Source organism: Macaca thibetana, chromosome 3 (assembly GCF_024542745.1).
Source record: "Macaca thibetana thibetana isolate TM-01 chromosome 3, ASM2454274v1, whole genome shotgun sequence".
In the NCBI taxonomy this organism is placed as follows: Eukaryota; Metazoa; Chordata; class Mammalia; order Primates; family Cercopithecidae; genus Macaca; species Macaca thibetana.
The window spans coordinates 16,118,851-16,136,205 of record NC_065580.1 but is presented as its reverse complement, the minus strand read 5'-3'; the positions used below and the strand labels follow the sequence as shown (position 1 = coordinate 16,136,205).

At 43.7% G+C, this 17,355-nt stretch overlaps 1 protein-coding gene, 1 pseudogene and 2 gene segments (V, D, J or C); all 4 read left to right on the top strand.

Moving 5' to 3' along the window:
- The window catches only part of LOC126951110 (probable non-functional T cell receptor beta variable 7-3), a 632,711-nt gene that overhangs the window by 417,289 nt on the left and 198,067 nt on the right, over window positions 1-17,355 (top strand).
- Window positions 1-17,355, top strand: part of LOC126951109 (M1-specific T cell receptor beta chain-like) — a 418,381-nt gene that overhangs the window by 254,318 nt on the left and 146,708 nt on the right. The window lies entirely within an intron of this gene.
- On the top strand, window positions 1,572-2,702 carry LOC126951095 (T cell receptor beta variable 29-1-like). The segment is given in 2 exon segments: window positions 1,572-1,753; window positions 2,041-2,702. Coding segments are annotated over 2 exon segments (510 nt in total).
- On the top strand, window positions 12,108-15,884 carry LOC126949742 (putative trypsin-6; annotated as a pseudogene).

Below are 17,355 nucleotides of genomic sequence, written 5' to 3'. Positions count from 1 at the left end.
TATGTTTGCTGGTTTTTTTGTTTTTTGTTTTTTTTCAAACAAAGAATACTGATGAAGAGGCAAAGATTTGGAATTTAGTAAAGAATAGGGATCATTTGTTAATTTTCAGAAGCTATTAGGATAAATGAAATGAAAAAGATGCTGGGTTATTTTGGCAGAGAGTTTGATACAATTGACTAAAAGATTTAAAAATATATCTACATGTCAATAAAAACTGAAGTATTCTATATCTTTTACTACTTCTACTTAGCAGAGTTTACCTCAAGCCACTGTCTGAGTCATGTCCAATAGATGTAAAGGCTTCACACACACTCCTCATATGAACAAGTTACTGAAATATTGTTAAAGTGTCACATTTTCTCTATTATAAGGTAAATTGCTTTTCACAATTCTATTTTCTTTGAAATATGGGTAAGTCCTATAATCAATCTTCACCTTTAATGTGGTATTACTAAACACCACCCAAAAGTAACAATTAGGTATTTAATAGAACATCTTATAATAGAGAGAATCTCAGAATCAAATAAGATAGGTTATTTTTTGCAAGGCTGTCTTTCTAGAGTTTCCTAGTATTCTGTAGAGTGTTAGGCCTATCATTTTCAGTTACCCTCCAGACTGTACTTTACTAAGGCACAGGCAACTGCAAGAGTCAGATAATACTTGATAGTGTTGATAGTAACACTTGAGATTTGTGATCACATAGGCATTGATTTGAGTCCTGACTCTGTTACTTACTCTTGGATTATATGAACTTGGATAGGTTATTTAAGGTCTCTAGGTCTTACTTCTAAAATTTCCTAATCTGTAAAAATAGTGTGACAATAATAAATAGCCAAACCAAAAAATAGACTTAAATAAATGTATGAAAAGCAGAGTAAGTGCTCAAAAACTTAGATGTACTTTTATGCAAAAGTGAACTATTTTAAGCAATTACATGATATGAGAAATCAGCTTGATAATGGAAAAAGATCATAGCATTGTGGTCAAGTTTTACACATGCATGATCTGTTTCGTGGCCTAGACTGAGTTGAATTAGAATAGAAGAAACTATATTACAAGTATCCAGGAATTAAGCAAAGACAAAAAAATAGTTATGACTGTGATAACTGAAACAAGCGAAGAGATATAAGAGACAACGCATTTAATTTGTGAATTGGCAAATAAGGTAGGTGAAGAAAAAGAGAGGCTTATGGAATTCTTGAGCCTAACGTGCAAGAAGAGCAGGGATGCCATTTGTTGGGAGAGGGAAACTGAGGAATAAGAGCCCGTTTATTGGTGTGTGTATGTGCTGGGGCAGGAATGAGTTCAGTTTGAGATAACCATGAAGACCCAGCAGACAGCTGAAATACTGTTAAGAGGTTCCCTTATATTCTAACATATTACCTTTAGTTCTTTGAAGTCAATTCTGCACCCCACTGTTTGCTCTACACCCAGACAGTAGCACAGACTGGTGTTCAGTAATGACAGATGGTAAAGTGGTGGGAGAACAGTGGTGAGTTGCCGGTGCATGCTGCGAGGCTTGGGCATGAAGACTCATCCTGAGTGAAGAGCCACACAGTTCCACCAGGGGGAAGACTGATTTTTGCATATCTTGCAGAAAATCAACCACCTGTTAGAGGAGGGAAACAGAGCAGGAAGGAGCTACGCTGTAGGAAGCAAAGATGAACTTGAGTTTCACTTCTTAGTGCCTTTTCTCAGGGGAGAGGCCATCACTTGAAGATGCTGGGTCTCCTGCTCCTTCTCCTGGGACGAGGTATGAGCCTTGGCTTGTGAGGAGTCTGGGGTTAATGTTAATGCTGGGTGGAGAGGTGGAAAGACTTTCTCTTCAGAGAGTCTGAAGCCACCAGACAGAAGATGAAGGGGATATGTTAGATTAAAGGGCCATAACAGAGTAATTGTTGGCACAATAAAAAGGAGGCAGTGCCTTGGGGTCCTTTGGGAGCTGAGGTGGCATTGGAGTGATAAAACAGAGACGTTCCTGCCTGGCGAGACATCTGACTCCAAGCTTGTCAGTCCTCATGAATATCTCTCTGGAATTAGGCTCAGTGTTCAGTGCTGTCGTCTCTCAAAAGCCAAGCAGGGATGTCTGTCAACGTGGAACCTCCGTGACTATCCAGTGTCAAGTCGATAGCCAAGTCACCATGATGTTCTGGTACCGTCAGCAACCTGGACAGAGCATGACACTGATTGCAACTGCAAATCAGGGCTCTGAGGCCACATATGAGAGTGGATTTGTCATTGACAAGTTTCCCATCAGTCGCCCAAACCTAACATTCTCAACTCTGACTGTGAGCAACACGAGCCCTGAAGACAGCAGCATATACCTCTGCAGCGTTGAAGACACAGTGCTGGGCACAGATCAAAGATCTGAGCAAGAACCTCAACTCTCTCCTACCCAGCTCCCCTTACATGAGCCTGAGGGCCCTGCCAAGATGGGACAGGAGGAGGAAACCACAGCTCTTGGGCAGACACAGCTGTTTCTGTGCTTGTGGGTGGGCATGGGTGTGAATGGATAGACTGGGGATGAGGAGAGCATCTGTAGGACTAGCTGGAGTGTTCTATCCACAGACAGGAAGGGTGGCTCCTGGAAAGCTGAGGGTAAAATTTCTTCTAGAAGGGTGCTCAGAAATACCCAATAAAAACAATCAGATACAGTTTCCTTCAAGTGGCAGGGTCAGTAATAGCCTTTAACTGTTTTATCTCAAGGCTCTTTTTAGCTGGTTTTCTATCATAATATATTTTGGCAGAACTTTAGTCACCTTGAAACAAAGCTGGTACATTACATTAATGACATCTGCTTGTTCTCAGTCAATAGGAATTATAAAGCTCTCTAGATGCCTCAATATGACAATATGACACATGTATCCCAGGCCAACATAAAATCTGCGAAGTTCAGGAACCTTCTATAATGGTGAGTTTTGGAGTAGTCCAGAGGTTTGGGGCATGTCAAAATATCTCCTCTAATGTGAGAAGTAAGCTGCTGCACCTTAGATCATCTACCACAGAGAAAGAGGTGCAATGCTAAGTCTTTGGACTTTGAATTAAACTTTGGATATACTGCATTTGATTGTGCTACTCTATTCCATTTACTATGTAATCTGTAAAGCTGGAGCCATTGCAAGAGAGGGTTCTGTGGCAGAACAAGCCCATGATGAAAGCTTCCTGCTGCTTGGGCCATAGACTAAGCAGACCCACTTGTTCTTGAAGATACGGATGCTCTAAGGAGATCCTGACATTCCCCAATAAGGTGCAGCACACCAACATAGCACAAGTATACATATAACAAACCTGCACGTTATGCACATGTACCCTAGAACTTAAATTATATAAAAAAAAAAAAAAGAATCACAAGGCAGTGTGGAACAGGTTCGCTGTGCCCTGATTGGCACTTCAGACCATTGCATCTTGGGCTATACTTTTGTTGCTTTCCAGATCCCAGAGAGAAAGAAGGCTCACACACACAAATTACATGAAGAGTGTTTATTACATACAGGCAGCAAGGGAAAACAGAGGCCTAAGATTCAGGGAAAGCCAGTTCCACTAGGCTCAGGAAAGCTGCTGATGGTGGATGAAACCTTGTCTGTGCCTTCCCTACTTGTTCTGCCACTGAGGGACCTCAGAGAGCAGCCACTCTGGTTGTTATATCCTAAGCAACTTAACATGCTTAGCAAAACATTGAAGGACATCCTACTTCTAGAAGGGACTGGAACAGAGCCCTGGCTGTTCTAGCCAGTTCCTCCTTATCTCAGGATGTTACATTACCAGCACATTGTACAGTTATTCTTGAGAACTACAAGCAAGAAATGGGGAGGTACTGAGTTGGTCCAAGGCCACCTGGAGAATTGCCCTGAAGACAGGTGCAGAGTTTTGGTGTAAAGCTATACTCTTACCGGCCAACGACCCCCTTTTCTTTTGAAACGTTGCTCCTGGCTCTGTAACGGATGCCTCATAATGGCATTCAGAACAAGGTATTATCTGATCTGCAAAACTGTAACATTGGCTGTGCCCAGAGCATTCTCTCTGTTATTAAATGGAAAATATATAATCAAGACCATACTTAAATACAGCTGGAAGAAGGTACAATTCAATTTCAAGAGCACATCTCAGAGTGTCATAGTACCCACTCATGCTTTTCTCCTCTTACCTTCAAACCACACCCAAGTTTCATAGAAATTTCATATTTCCAGTTGAGAAACATGAGATCATTTTTTTCAGATGGGTCTCCACATTATTCTTGAAGGATCATTACAGTCTAACCAAGTATGGTTCTGAAAGGTAGTGGTGAAGGGAAATCCTCTTGGGGCCAAAACTTAAATCGGTATACCTGATTGTTGTCCACATTTTATTGAAGAAGAGATGGCCAGAAGTATAGCTATATCTTATATTCAATTTTCTTTCATACTATCATCTAGTCTTCTTACCTGTTCAGTCATATTTTTCTTCTTTTTGCTTCTCTATGCTACAATCTGGGTAATTTCTTTAAAACTACTGTTTAGTTTACTAATTCACACTTCAGCTCCAGTAAGCCTCTAATTTAATGTTTCAACTGACTTTGTTCATCTAAATTATATTTTTTATTTCTAGAAACTCCATTTGGGTCATTTACAAATATGAGATGTCATTTTTGAACGCATCTTGTTCCTTGTGTATTTTAAAATTATTTTCTTTTTATAAGTATATTAAGCATCTACTGGGAATTCTTATCTGACAATGCCAGCATTTGATGCCTTTTTGCATCTTGTTTTCAGTAGTCTGCTGACTCTCACTCAGGGTGGCCTATTTCCTTGTGCACTATGTAATTTGATGTGAATTTATCTTTCAGAATTCTTTAAATACTGGAGTAAACGTGGGTTTTCTAGGAAATATTCATGCTTGCCTCTGTCAAGAAATTGGAGTGCTACAGACCCAATATCATTTTATTTTATAATTCTCAGTATATATCTTCTTGGTCATAGAATGTCTATCTCAATACCCAATGGGCTGACTGTTCAGTGACCATGAATACTCAGAGGAAATTTTTAAAAATCCTTCACCCAAAGCCAAGACCAAGATAAATAATATTCTTTGTTAACTGCTTCTAGGATTAGTTTTCTAGCTCATCCTTTCACTAACTGTGTATCTCTTTGTGTACCTCACTTTATAAAGGAGTGATTCCTATCTAGTTTCTGGTCCATGTAAGGTCCCATGGGCCTTCTCCAGTTTCCACATGTACTAATTCTCCAGGTCACAGGAATGCACATGTATACCCATTTTATCTCATGAGTTCAATGCTAGCTTACCTTCCTGCCCCATGCTCCCATTACCATAGGAAGTTGACAAATTTACCTACAGTGAAGTCTTGGATTATGAAGCACCTTCCTATATTACAAAATTGCCTCTTTAAAAGCAGTAAAACACTGTGGTTAGGAGCTTGAACTTTGTCAAGTGACAGACCTAAGTTTAAAACTTGGTTCTTCTGCTATAACACTAGGTGTAACCTTAACAAGCTACACAATTTCTCCATGCCTTAATTTCTCCATAGAAAATAAGAATAATAGCGAGTTTTTAAATGTAAGTTTTTAATAAGAAAGTGATGCAATTATCTGTAAAAAAGCACACAGAGACAAAATATGCAATTAGTGTAGTTGCTACCTAAATGTATTTCTCACTATAAAAACATACTTTACCACTAGCAATTCCTTCCTCAAGAATAAATAGGACTCTCTCTCAGAAAATTGTATTTTTACAATTGTTTCTCTTTTAGCTATTTTAACTAAATAAAAAAATTTGTGGTATTATAAAACATGCATATTATCAAAATAAAAAAGTCAAAATCACTCAGTTTAATAAAATTATATCATAAAATATGTAGTTTTAGAATTTATTCCCTTAACCCAATAATATTTCATGAATATCATTTCATGTTAAAAATATTTTACATTAACTTTAATAAGAATAATTCAATATACTGATGACCATCCTTCATACAATCAAAACCCATGACAAGGTATATATCCATAGGCTAGATGACATGGTTATTTAATTTTAAATAGCAATCAGTTGTGTGTGTTGAATTATTTCTGTTACAGACTCAGAAGGAAATCATGAAAGCCCTCCTAACTCTACTTGCAGATGGCTGGTTCCTTTTTATTCAGGTGTTAACTTAAATGCCACCTCCCCAAAGAGACCCTTCCTGACCACTCTACATAACAGCACTTCAGCAGTCATCCCATATTATATTATCACTTTATCCTATTTTAGTAATATGTACTCATCAGGTACTGAAAGCAATGTATGTGCATCCCATTTCTATACCTCCTCACATGTGCATAAATGCATGCACATGTACACACGAATGCAATGAAAACAAGAACCTTTTCTGTCTTCTTCATTGCTGCTTCCAAATAGCATAGAAGAACTCTTGGAATATCACTTCAGGAATTCAATAAACATTTGTGAGTACATAAATATGATTTCAAACATAAGAGGAAAATTTATACAGCTGTAGTGGATTTCCCTGGAGGAAAACTCTACAAAGGCATTTGAGTTTAGATAATCTAAGCCCATAAGAAAATTAACTAGATTATTCTAACAGGAAAGGAATAAGCACTTCAAACTTTATATTTTTTATTCTTGTTTTAAATTTATGTTTTAGTTGGGAGGAGGATACGAAAAGATTAAAGGACACAAAATTACAGCTAGATAGGAGGAATAAGTTCCAGTGTTTTACAGAACTGCAGGAGGACTACAGATAACAAGCTTTGTATTTGAATGGAAAGGTACACATGTCATGTGCCAACCCCCTTCTGCTGCCTTACCAAAGACTGGGAAATGGAACAGAAGATATGGGTTCTACAGAGGGGCAAAGTGCAGAACCTGCTCAAACACAGTGGCCCTAGGGTGGAAGGTTCTCAATTGGAATTATGTTGGTGCCTGTGTGGATGAAGCACTCAGTTCTGAGCCTTGGGAGCCTTTTGAAGGCCCTCCTGGCCAAGACGATCTTGAGGAAATGGCTGACCCATTGGCTGCCTTCCAAATGGATGACACAGTCTAGAATTTTATAAGCTAAATAAGTAAAAGGAACCCAATTGACTGGATTTATCACCAAACCTATCTTTTGAGCCTCAATCTAGAGCTAGTATAATTTAGAAAAATATATACATACATCATATATTAAACTCTGAGTATCATGAAACAGATCCTAGATGTTATAATAATAAGAACCTACATGGGTGTTTCTCCCACACTCTGTCCTGGCTTTCTTCTGCTTCCTGTCTAAGGCAGCCTGGACTCACTTAAGCAGCTCTAATAGGCCAAACAAGAGAGTGGTCAAGGAGTGGCTGAAATGTGAACAGAGAGACTTACCATTATATTACAGCAATCAATCTATCCTTAAAATAATTTAGGTTTAGTCTCAAGTGCTAGAGACTTCCCCATTTACCCATACATGGAAGCCTGAAGAATAAACAGAACTATAAACTTCCCTCTGGGCATAAAACCTGCATGTTTTCCATGGCCATTGACTCCATCTTACAAGTCAGACTTTTTTGGATCACACAGAGGACTACCTTCACTCTCCAGATTCAGTGATTCCTGGGTTGAGATAGTAATGAAAACAATTCCATATTGGATAAACAGAAATTGTGCCATGGGGTAGATCAGTAGCTTAGAAAAAAAAATAATAATAATGGATGAGGAGAGGAGCTGGGAGTTTAGGGGGAAGACAGCCTAAAATCTGACAATCTGGTTGGAGAATGATAAAGGATACTGGAACCCAAGGAGGAGTTGAGTAAGAGCTTAGAAGAAAGATATGGTAGGATTTGGAGAAGAAAGTGTTAAAAAAAAAAAAAGAATTTGGAATCTGACACTTTTCAGACTACTAGGAGGTCTGAAAAACTCAACTCTGTAGCGACATGAAGGGGAACAAACTTCGTCTGAATAGGGAAGGTTCTAGTATGATCTCTGCTTTCCTTAGACAAGTGACCCTGGAGAAGTCACTTCACCTCTGAGCTTTAGATTGTTCATCTCTAAAAAGGAGATAACAATATCTGCTGCCTGCCACCTCAGTGAGGCTGCACCAAGGATCAGTTTGGAGGAGGCAAAGCAGAATGCCCTGTGGCAGAAGTGGAGGCCCTAGAGTCAGATCAACATACTTACATCCCATCTTTACAACCTACTGGTTATGTGACCTGGAGCAAGTCACTTCATCTTCAGAAAGCCCATGGATCTCTGTAAAATTGGCAATCCCATAGGTGGTTGTGATGATAAAATGAAAAAGCCATTCTTATATGAGTTACATGCCGTATAGTAAGTTATGTGGTAACTTACTTGCTTTTGGCAGAACAATTATTTTCCTTTGAGTAAATGCCCAGTAAAGGAATTGCTGGGTGGAAAGGTAGTTCTCTTTTAAGTTATTTCAGAAATCTCCAAAGTGCTTTCTGCATTACTTTTTCCATGAAATAATTTACACTCGGGCAAACAGTGTATCAGCATTCCCTTTCCTCTGCAGCCTCAACAGCATCTTCTTTTTTTTTTTTTTTTTTGATATTTTAATAATAGCCACTCTCCTGCCACGCTCTTTCAAGGCCAATACGGGGAAGAGCCATGAACATCAATTTTCCAGAAGATAATTCTTGCCTGCCCACTGGCAGAATGCTTGTTTTCATCTGTCTTTCTTGTTTTTCAAAGAAACACCAAAGGTAAAATGGTATCATCTTCCACACCTAAACCAGTTTGTAGCTGCCAGAGCCTGCTGGGAAGGGGCCCCTCAAGCATGCATTGATCTTCTCACCTGGAATTTGAGAGATCAACAAGCCCCATAGCAACCGACCATACAACTGCCCATCAGCGCCCATCCTTTCACGGGATTAGCTCAATTCTGGCTCTGCAGACACTGGCAGCCACAGGTCACAAATCCTGGGCCTCTGTGGGCTTCCCTCATCACCCAGGGCCACAATGGGCTGCCTGTCCTAGGCAGAGACACAGCAACATTCTGTTAAACTGAAATGAAGCTTAAATCCACTTCACCAATAATCATCTGAGGGCGCAGTCCCTGCCTCCTTCCTCGCGGATTTAAAAACACACATCTCTCTGACCCAAACAGGTAGGTGAGTCTGACTTTTAAATGGGGGAATATCGGGATGAATTGGGGTATCAGGAATGGATCCCAAGTGTTTTTGTGTTGGAACAGGCATCCACATCCCAAACTGTACCTGGAGATGGAGAAAAATGCAGGAGAGAAGGAGAGAAAAAAAGGGGGACAAAGTGGCTAAAAGTAATTGAAAACTTCCCTTTTGGTTCTTTCCAGCTCTGGTTGCTTTGCCAAGGTCTTGAGTACAGGGAGGGCCGGCTCTGGCTGGAGCTGCTGCTCTGGGAGATGGGAGAGTCACTTCACCTCCAGAAAGCTCATTTGATCATCTGTAAAATGGGGAATCCCATAGGTGGTTGTGATGATAAAATGAAAAACACATTTTTAACTTGCATGAGTTACATGCTGTATAGTAAATTACGTGCTATATAGTAAGCACACAAAAATGATTCACTGTTATCATAATTGAAGGACAGTGGTTTGGTGGGCTAAGCACTAAATACAAGCCAGAAAGATGTCTTAGAGAAGTAGACAAAGAAAACTGTAGTTCAGAATGAACAGTAGCAAGAATGGCATGTCCTCCAAATTGAGCTTGGGCAACTGGATCTGAGCCTATCCTACACATCTGAGTCTACAGTATGAGGTAACGGTCTCCACCTATAGCTTTCTTTGCTGCCTATAAGGTCATTCATTTTTGAACAAAGCTGACCTCAGACTATACTGTGATCATTTAAGGAAGAGCGCAAAATACTGGAGAAGACTAGCCTTCAAGCTCTAGCTACAGAAATCCTCATATTCTGGGGTGTTGCCTTTCAGACAGAGAGTGAGAGCCACAAGCACTGATCCAAAAATCCCCTTTTCCAAACACATTTTCCATAACCCCATATTATCAATGCTCCAAAACCTGGATACCTCAGACTTGGCCAGTTCTTGTGTGAGCAGAGAAGTGTGTCATCTACATGGAAGTCATGGCCTAGATGGGTCTGGAACTGTGGCAAGATAAGGCTCTAAGACAAAGTGCCAGGAGAAAGATGAATTGAATCATCTATTTCTGCCAGGAAGAAAAGACCAGGAAGGAATCAAATGTACCGTTTGTCCTCTGGAAACCTCTGTCTTGATCCCCAATGAATCTCCTTTTAGATGCCACCTGCAGCAATTCCCATACTTCACAACGCTCTCCATGGCTTCCGTTGGCCTCATGATCAGCTCTGCCAAGATTTGTATTCTTGGGCAAGACAGAATCCTTCTGAATCTCATTGTCTTCCTCTATAAATGGAAATAATTTTGCTCTGCACAAATCACAATTAGCATCTTTGTGGGAAGTTAAACTGTGAAACTCAGCATAAACGAAAAGCTATGCACCACTCTTGCTTACTTAAAAACGTGTAAAGCTGTCAGACACCATACACCATCTAAGTACAGCAGCATTAGGTTTGAGCCCAACAGTGATTAGATAGGGTATGGGGTGGAGAGGGTGTCTCAGAGCAGTGGGTCTCCGGGCTGTCAGGAAGCTGGATCGGTGGCCATACCAGGAGTTGAACCCGAAGGTACTTTGTGTGTCCTCTCAACTCCACGGGCCCCACTTTAGCATTTTTTCCGATTCCCTCTGGTTTCCATTTGCTTCCTCCCTCTAGCCCCTGGCCATGTCCAATTTCACCACCAAGTTTCTGAGCTTTTCTCATTTTGTTCATCGTCTTCAGAACAGTGCTGTTTCTTTTACCTTTCAAAGAATTCAAACTTGAACTCTACTCACTCCTGCCCATCACCAGCCTGAACTCAGAGTTGCTGAGAAGGGAAAAAACCCTCATAAGCAAGCTCCTCCTTTCTTTACATCACTAGACCTGAGTACAGACATCATCTCCATCTCCACACTGCTCTGGCCAGGTTATGCCTCGGTCAATTACACAACTGTGTCTTAGTAGCATTGGTAGGGCCCAAATCAGGATATTCTCTGGGAAGATTCACTTTGTACCGAGCACAGCATAATCTCACTGCATCGAAAATAGAAAATTCTAGACCCATCCCTCCACATCTTCGTTATTGAACCCAATATGTGACCCATTTACCATGTGCTAAAATCTCCACCTCTGCTGATTCTCAGATCAGATCATATCCCAGATTTACCATGGTCCAAACTCTGACATCTGATCGGGGGCATGTCATTCTGGTTCAGGTTGTCAGTCCTGAGCAGGTGGGTCAGTTCGCATCACCCTGAGTGCCAATTGCCAGGGCACCATGAGGCTGCATAAAAAATACCTATGACAGGATACATATGAGACAGACAAATGTCTTCACATTGAAGAAGGGGAGGAGTACACCATTGATTTTCCATGCTCCAGAGGCACGGGGTAAGTTCCTACCTAAACTGTGCCCTTCCTTCTTTGAAACACTTCCCATCCTTAAGCCTTCATAGGAAGGAGAGCCATCTGGAAGCCCAGAATCCTATGGGATGCTGAGTCCCCCTTCTCCTTACCCCTTAGTTTTGGAATTCTTATTCCCCAAAGCCTTAGATTTAACCATGCCACATGCTGACTGGAGAGAAGCATCTTCATATTCACAGGAACGAGCCTTAGATACGACTTTGCTCCTCTCATGGGGGCTTCAGGACACTGAAAAGCAAAGCTTGTTACCAACGCTTGCCCTTCCTTAAGTACATTAAATACATCCCCAATAGTTTAAACGATTCCTAACAGCCAGGCCATTCTCCCTCCTTCTAACCCTCACCTCCTCAGCCTGAGATATCCCAGCTGTGTGATCCGGGGCTTGATTTTCCCTGTCTTCCCCATCCCAGAATCCTTCCAGGAAATAGCCAGTCTCCCTCTCTGCTCTCTGAAGGCAAGTTCCCTTATCACCTGTGAATCACAAACCCACAGAGTGGCCAAACACAGCCAAGCTGATGCAAGACCCTGGGAAGGGGAAAGCTGCAGGTTTGTTGGTCCTGGGAGGAGCAGTGACCCTCACCTCACAGACACTTCATCTCCCCATCCTCGGGAGGTATAAAGACGGGTCCTCCACCACCAGTCAGGCACACTCTACCACCATGAATCCACTCCGGATCCTTGCCTGTGTGGGAGCGGCTGGTGAGTTTCATGCCCTGCCTCAGGCCCCACCCACACCCCTTCCTGGCAGACACATGTCCTTCCATTCTTGCCACCTCTCCTCTTTTGACTGTGCTCTGATATTCTATTTCCTCCATCTGGCATCTTTACTTCCCATCCTCCCTGGGCTCTCTTTGAGCCTCACCTCTTTCACCTTCTCCCTGATTTCACTCCCACCACTGCAATTCATCCATATACGAGCTGTGGTTGGAGATGCTGGGAAGGGAGACCAGGTGGGGCGGGACCACAAAATAAAGCAGCAGGCTTCAGGCTTGGCTCCCACAGCACCAGAATACCTCCACTATAGCTGCTGTTAACCTCAAATGCACCTGGGAGGTGGAAAAATTACTCATGCCAGAGACTCAACTCTAGAAATTCTAACTTCATTTGTCTGGGGTGCAGCCTGTGTTCTGGGCTTTTAAGCTTCCCAGGTGATTTTTTACATTTCTAGGCATGCAGCCAAGGTTAAGAATTGCTGTTCTTTTGGACAATAATAACGTCTACCTTTGTTCTGCCAAAATGAGCCTGGGGCATCCCTCAATTCTGCCTTCACTACACAGATCTGAGCCGAGGGGGAAGCTGGTCATGGCCAGGTCTACACAGCCAGCGGTTTTCCTAGCTTGGCCAAAGTATCCTGACCATCCAGGGCTTAAACGGCCAGGTGGAGTACACAGGTGGTGAATAAAAGAGAGAAGCATTCAGTGGGTGAGACAGACACATCCCAACTCCTATCCCACTGGAAGCATTGTGAGGACATTCCTTGCATCCTCAGCCTGGTGACCCCAGGAGAGATCTGAACACCTGCAGGGTACCTAGCTATGCGCCCTGCAGACACAGAGACTTGGGAGCCACATCCAGTGATGCTCACCAGGGGTGCCAGCGCTCCCTCCCTTGCCTAGCCTCACTGAGCTTCTTAAGGATTTCTAATTAGCAGAAAGCAACTGCAGGCTGGGAGCACCACCCCTAACATGCTACTGACTTGCCTTCTCCCTTCCCATCTCCACTCCAGTGGCTGCCCCCTTTGATGATGATGACAAGATCGTTGGAGGCTACACCTGTGAGGAGAATTCTGTCCCCTACCAGGTGTCCCTGAATTATGGCTACCACTTCTGTGGTGGCTCCCTCCTAAACGAAGAGTGGGTGGTGTCAGCAGCTCACTGCTACAAGCCATAAGTGTGGGGCCCCTGACTGCAAAGCTCCCAGCCAGGTTGCCTGGGCGAGCTTGGCTTTAGCCCACAGAAGTACTGAGGTGGGTAAGATGGAGGGGAGAGGTGGTGGAGAAGAAAACTTGTTGGCCGCAGCTGACTCTCCAGAGCAGAGAGTGAACACAAGACAGGAACCTCTCACACCCAGGCAAATCCATGAAACAGCAAGGGTTGTGGTCATAAAAGCAGGCAGGGATGATCTTGGATGGACTGAGCTTGTGAGAAAAGCAGGCAAGTACTTTTGCTGGTTAGCTACACAATAAAGCCACCTAAGAAAGAGTTTTTTAAAATACTGATGCCTGTGTCCTATCCCAGGGCAATGAACTCAAAATTTTCAGGAAGAGGGTGTGAATATCAGTGATTATTTCACACTCTACCTCTGGTAACTATAGAATCTATAGACAGAGCTGAGAACCGCCACGTCCGCCAAGAACTCTCAAACATGAGTATGCATCAGAACCACCTGCAGGCTTGTTAAGGCACAAATCACTGGGTCCCATCCCCAAGGTTCTGATCAGTAGGTGGGGGTAAGGCCCAAGAATTTACATTTCTAATAAATTTCCAGGAGATCCTAATGCTGTGGCTACCCTTGGATTAGATTACACAGAAGGGTGGTGCTCACCAGGCCAAGAAGGGAGGGAGGAACAGACACTGTGCACAGTTAGCAAAGGCCTGGGGTGAAGAACGCTGGGAAAACTACAAGGAGCTCTTTGTGCCCACAGTGCTGGTGACTGTGGAAATTGTGGGAAAGAGGCTGGGAAGGCGGGATGAGGAGCAGCCTCTGGTGCATCCCTTTGACTCTTCTGCACCCCACTAACAACAACCTCTGAAGCAGAAAGGTCCTGGGGTCTCCCACCTGCCTGACCCACATCCCTCTCCTGCCCATGTGATATGACCACATACTCCACCCCATGCCTCCAGAGCTGTCCATGAGCAGGGAGCTTAAGGACCCTGGGGAAGGTGGGATGGGTACCCCAGCAGTGGAGGAAGGTCTTCACCACGCCTGCCCTGCCCATCAGCCGCATCCAGGTGAGACTGGGAGAGCACAACATCGAAGTCCTGGAGGGGACTGAGCAATTCATCAATGCAGCCAAGATCATCCCGCACCCCCAATACAACGAGGTTAAGAAATATAACAATGACATCATGCTGATCAAGCTTTCCACACCTGCTGTCATCAATGCCCGTGTGTCCACCATCTCTCTGCCCACTGCCCCTCCAGCTCCTGGCACTGTGTGCCTCATCTCTGGCTGGGGAAACACTCTGAGCTCTGGCGGTGAGTGGGACCCTTTGTCTTTCTACTTCCCTCCATCCTCCCAATTTCCAGAATGAAGCATATCCCTTAACTTGAATCCTCTCGCCCCCAGGCTTAAGACACATTTCCAGTGCCCATTATACACAGGCTCTGCACTGAACATGAGAGAGATGCAAAGTCTAAGGACTTGGCTCCTAATTCAAAAGACAGGACAAATGGAGAACTTGCCGTGATCACATTTTGGAAGGGGTTCAACAATGATCATTCTGGGAACTAAAAGCCACAGTCCCTTGCCAGGACTTATGTTTTGGAGTCCTCTCCAGGGGCAGTGTTCCTCTTCAATGTTCCATCCTAGATTATTGTCTCCTTCTCTGGCCTGACCCACATTTCTACTTTCTTTGATCTCTTCCTGATCCTCACAGCTGACTACCCAGATGAGCTGCAGTGCTTGGACGCTCCTGTGCTGACCCAGGCTGAGTGTGAAGCCTCCTACCCTGGAAGGATTACCAGCAACATGTTCTGTGTGGGCTTCCTTGAGGGAGGCAAGGATTCCTGCCAGGTGATTTGAACAACCCTTCCCATGCTGAAGCTCCCACTGATACCCAGGCCCCATCTTGGAAAAAGATTTCAACTCCCAAGGTGGCGGGGCTGAGGAGGCTTCCTGCAGTGTCCCCATGGAGAAGTGAGGAAGGCTCCCTTGGGCTGCATGCTGTCTGCTTAGGAACAAAGAATGGGCCACTGTGAGAAGGATGTGGAGCCACAGAGCTACCTGGAAAGGGATCTTTTAAGGTTCAGAGTAAATATAGCTATATTCCTCCTCCATCTCTCCATACAACTTGTCCCTTCTTCTCCCTAGGGCGACTCTGGTGGACCTGTGGTCTACAACGGACAGCTCCAAGGAGTTGTGTCCTGGGGCTATGGCTGTGCCCAGAAGAACAGGCCTGGAGTCTACACCAAGGTCTACAACTATTTGGCCTGGATTAAGGACACCATAGCTGCCAACAGCTAAACCCCCTGTCCCGCTGCAGTCTCTATACCAGTAAAGTGACCCTGTTCTAACTGTGTCTGTGTCTGCTCCCTCACACTCCTTCACACTGGAAAGCATCCTCCAATCTCAGGTCAGATTGGGGTGCCCCCCTTAAAGGTAAGCAGAGCCCCCAGCTCCCAAAATGTGTTGCATGGTACACTAGATTAGCACATACAAGGACATGGAATCCAAAAATAGTAAGAAGTTTGGGAGAAAAGGGGGTACTCTTTTCTAGAGAAACGTGTGTTTGGAAAGGTGGTCTTTTGGTGGAGAGGTTGATTTTTATTTGGGCTTCTCACAGTGGTTGGAGCTACTCTGCCTTCAGAACAATCACAGCACAGAAAATGTGTCAGCATCTTCCAGACAGCCCAAAAAATTTTACGAGCTAAATCTTATTGCTAAATTACAACAATAATTACAAATGCTACTGGTGATGACATGCCTCTCCCAGGAATGTTTTGGCACCAAACCCTTGACCAAGCCCTCCCTTCTCATTGACCTGGAAAATCAGACTCAAGTAAATCTCCCTGGCCCCCTAATTTTCCCTGAACTCCCTAGTTCCATCTCTGTGAGCAGCTAGAGAGATGTCCCGCCTACCACAGCGGGAGCCTGACTGCAACTTGCGAATCAAGTCCAGCTCTGCACACTGCATTTTCCTCTTCTTTGATTTTGGGATAGGACGCTGCAGTGACTCCCTCAGCTAACACCAGCTCCCCACTATGACCAGGGAAAGAAACTAGAGAGGGTCAGGATTCACCCATTTGATCAATTAACTGAGAAAGGATTCATTTTCATAAAACTTGTTCGCCTTTAAGACACTTCAAATGAGTTATTTGGGACTCTTTTAAAAAGGTAGAAGGAAAGATCTGAGGGCTGTGACACCATCCAGCCACTCTGGCCACACATTGGCTGGTTTGCACTCACTGGACACAGCAGAGGGAGGCAGGCCCCGTGGCAAATCTGGCATCTCCCAAAGCCTCCTCCTGGCAATTCTCAGAGGGCCCATGCTGGGTCCATAGCTCATCCAAGCTTGTCACCGAAGATCCAAGCAAGCTTCTCTTTGAAATTCAACCTTCACCTTCTGTCCCAAGTGGTTGTGGACACCCCTGGGAGCTGGCACCAAGGGCCAGGAGCAGCCAAGGGAGACAGACAAGTTCAGAGCACATTTTCTGTTACAGGGAACACAGCACAGGCCTCCAAGTGTCCACGGAGCAGCGCGCACATTGCAGTGATGAGTAGAGTAAAACCCCTACATGCAGCAAAGCATTCCTGGAAAACGCAGGGGACCACAATCCACATGCTGGGGAATACACCACATGCTGTGGAATGAATCAGACACTTGTTTGGTAAACAGTAAATGTGTAAATCAATTACCTTCAGAGGGCCATCTTGGCTCCAGATGTGTGATTCGTGTGAGGAGACGGCTACCACTCACTATCTTCGGAGGAAAACGGGGCTCAGGGCTCGCACATAATGGAGAGATACACACGGGTTACCCAGAAAGTCACTGCATACAAACATCACTTTGTTCAACAAGGATTTTTTTTTAGGGAGTACAAAGGCAGACCCTAGTTCACCTTACAGCCTCGGGTTTGTCTGCTTTTGGAGATAGACAGATATAATATCTGTATACACACACACACACACACACACATATATGATAGATAGACACGACATATACATTTTTTCCCTTTCTTACCATA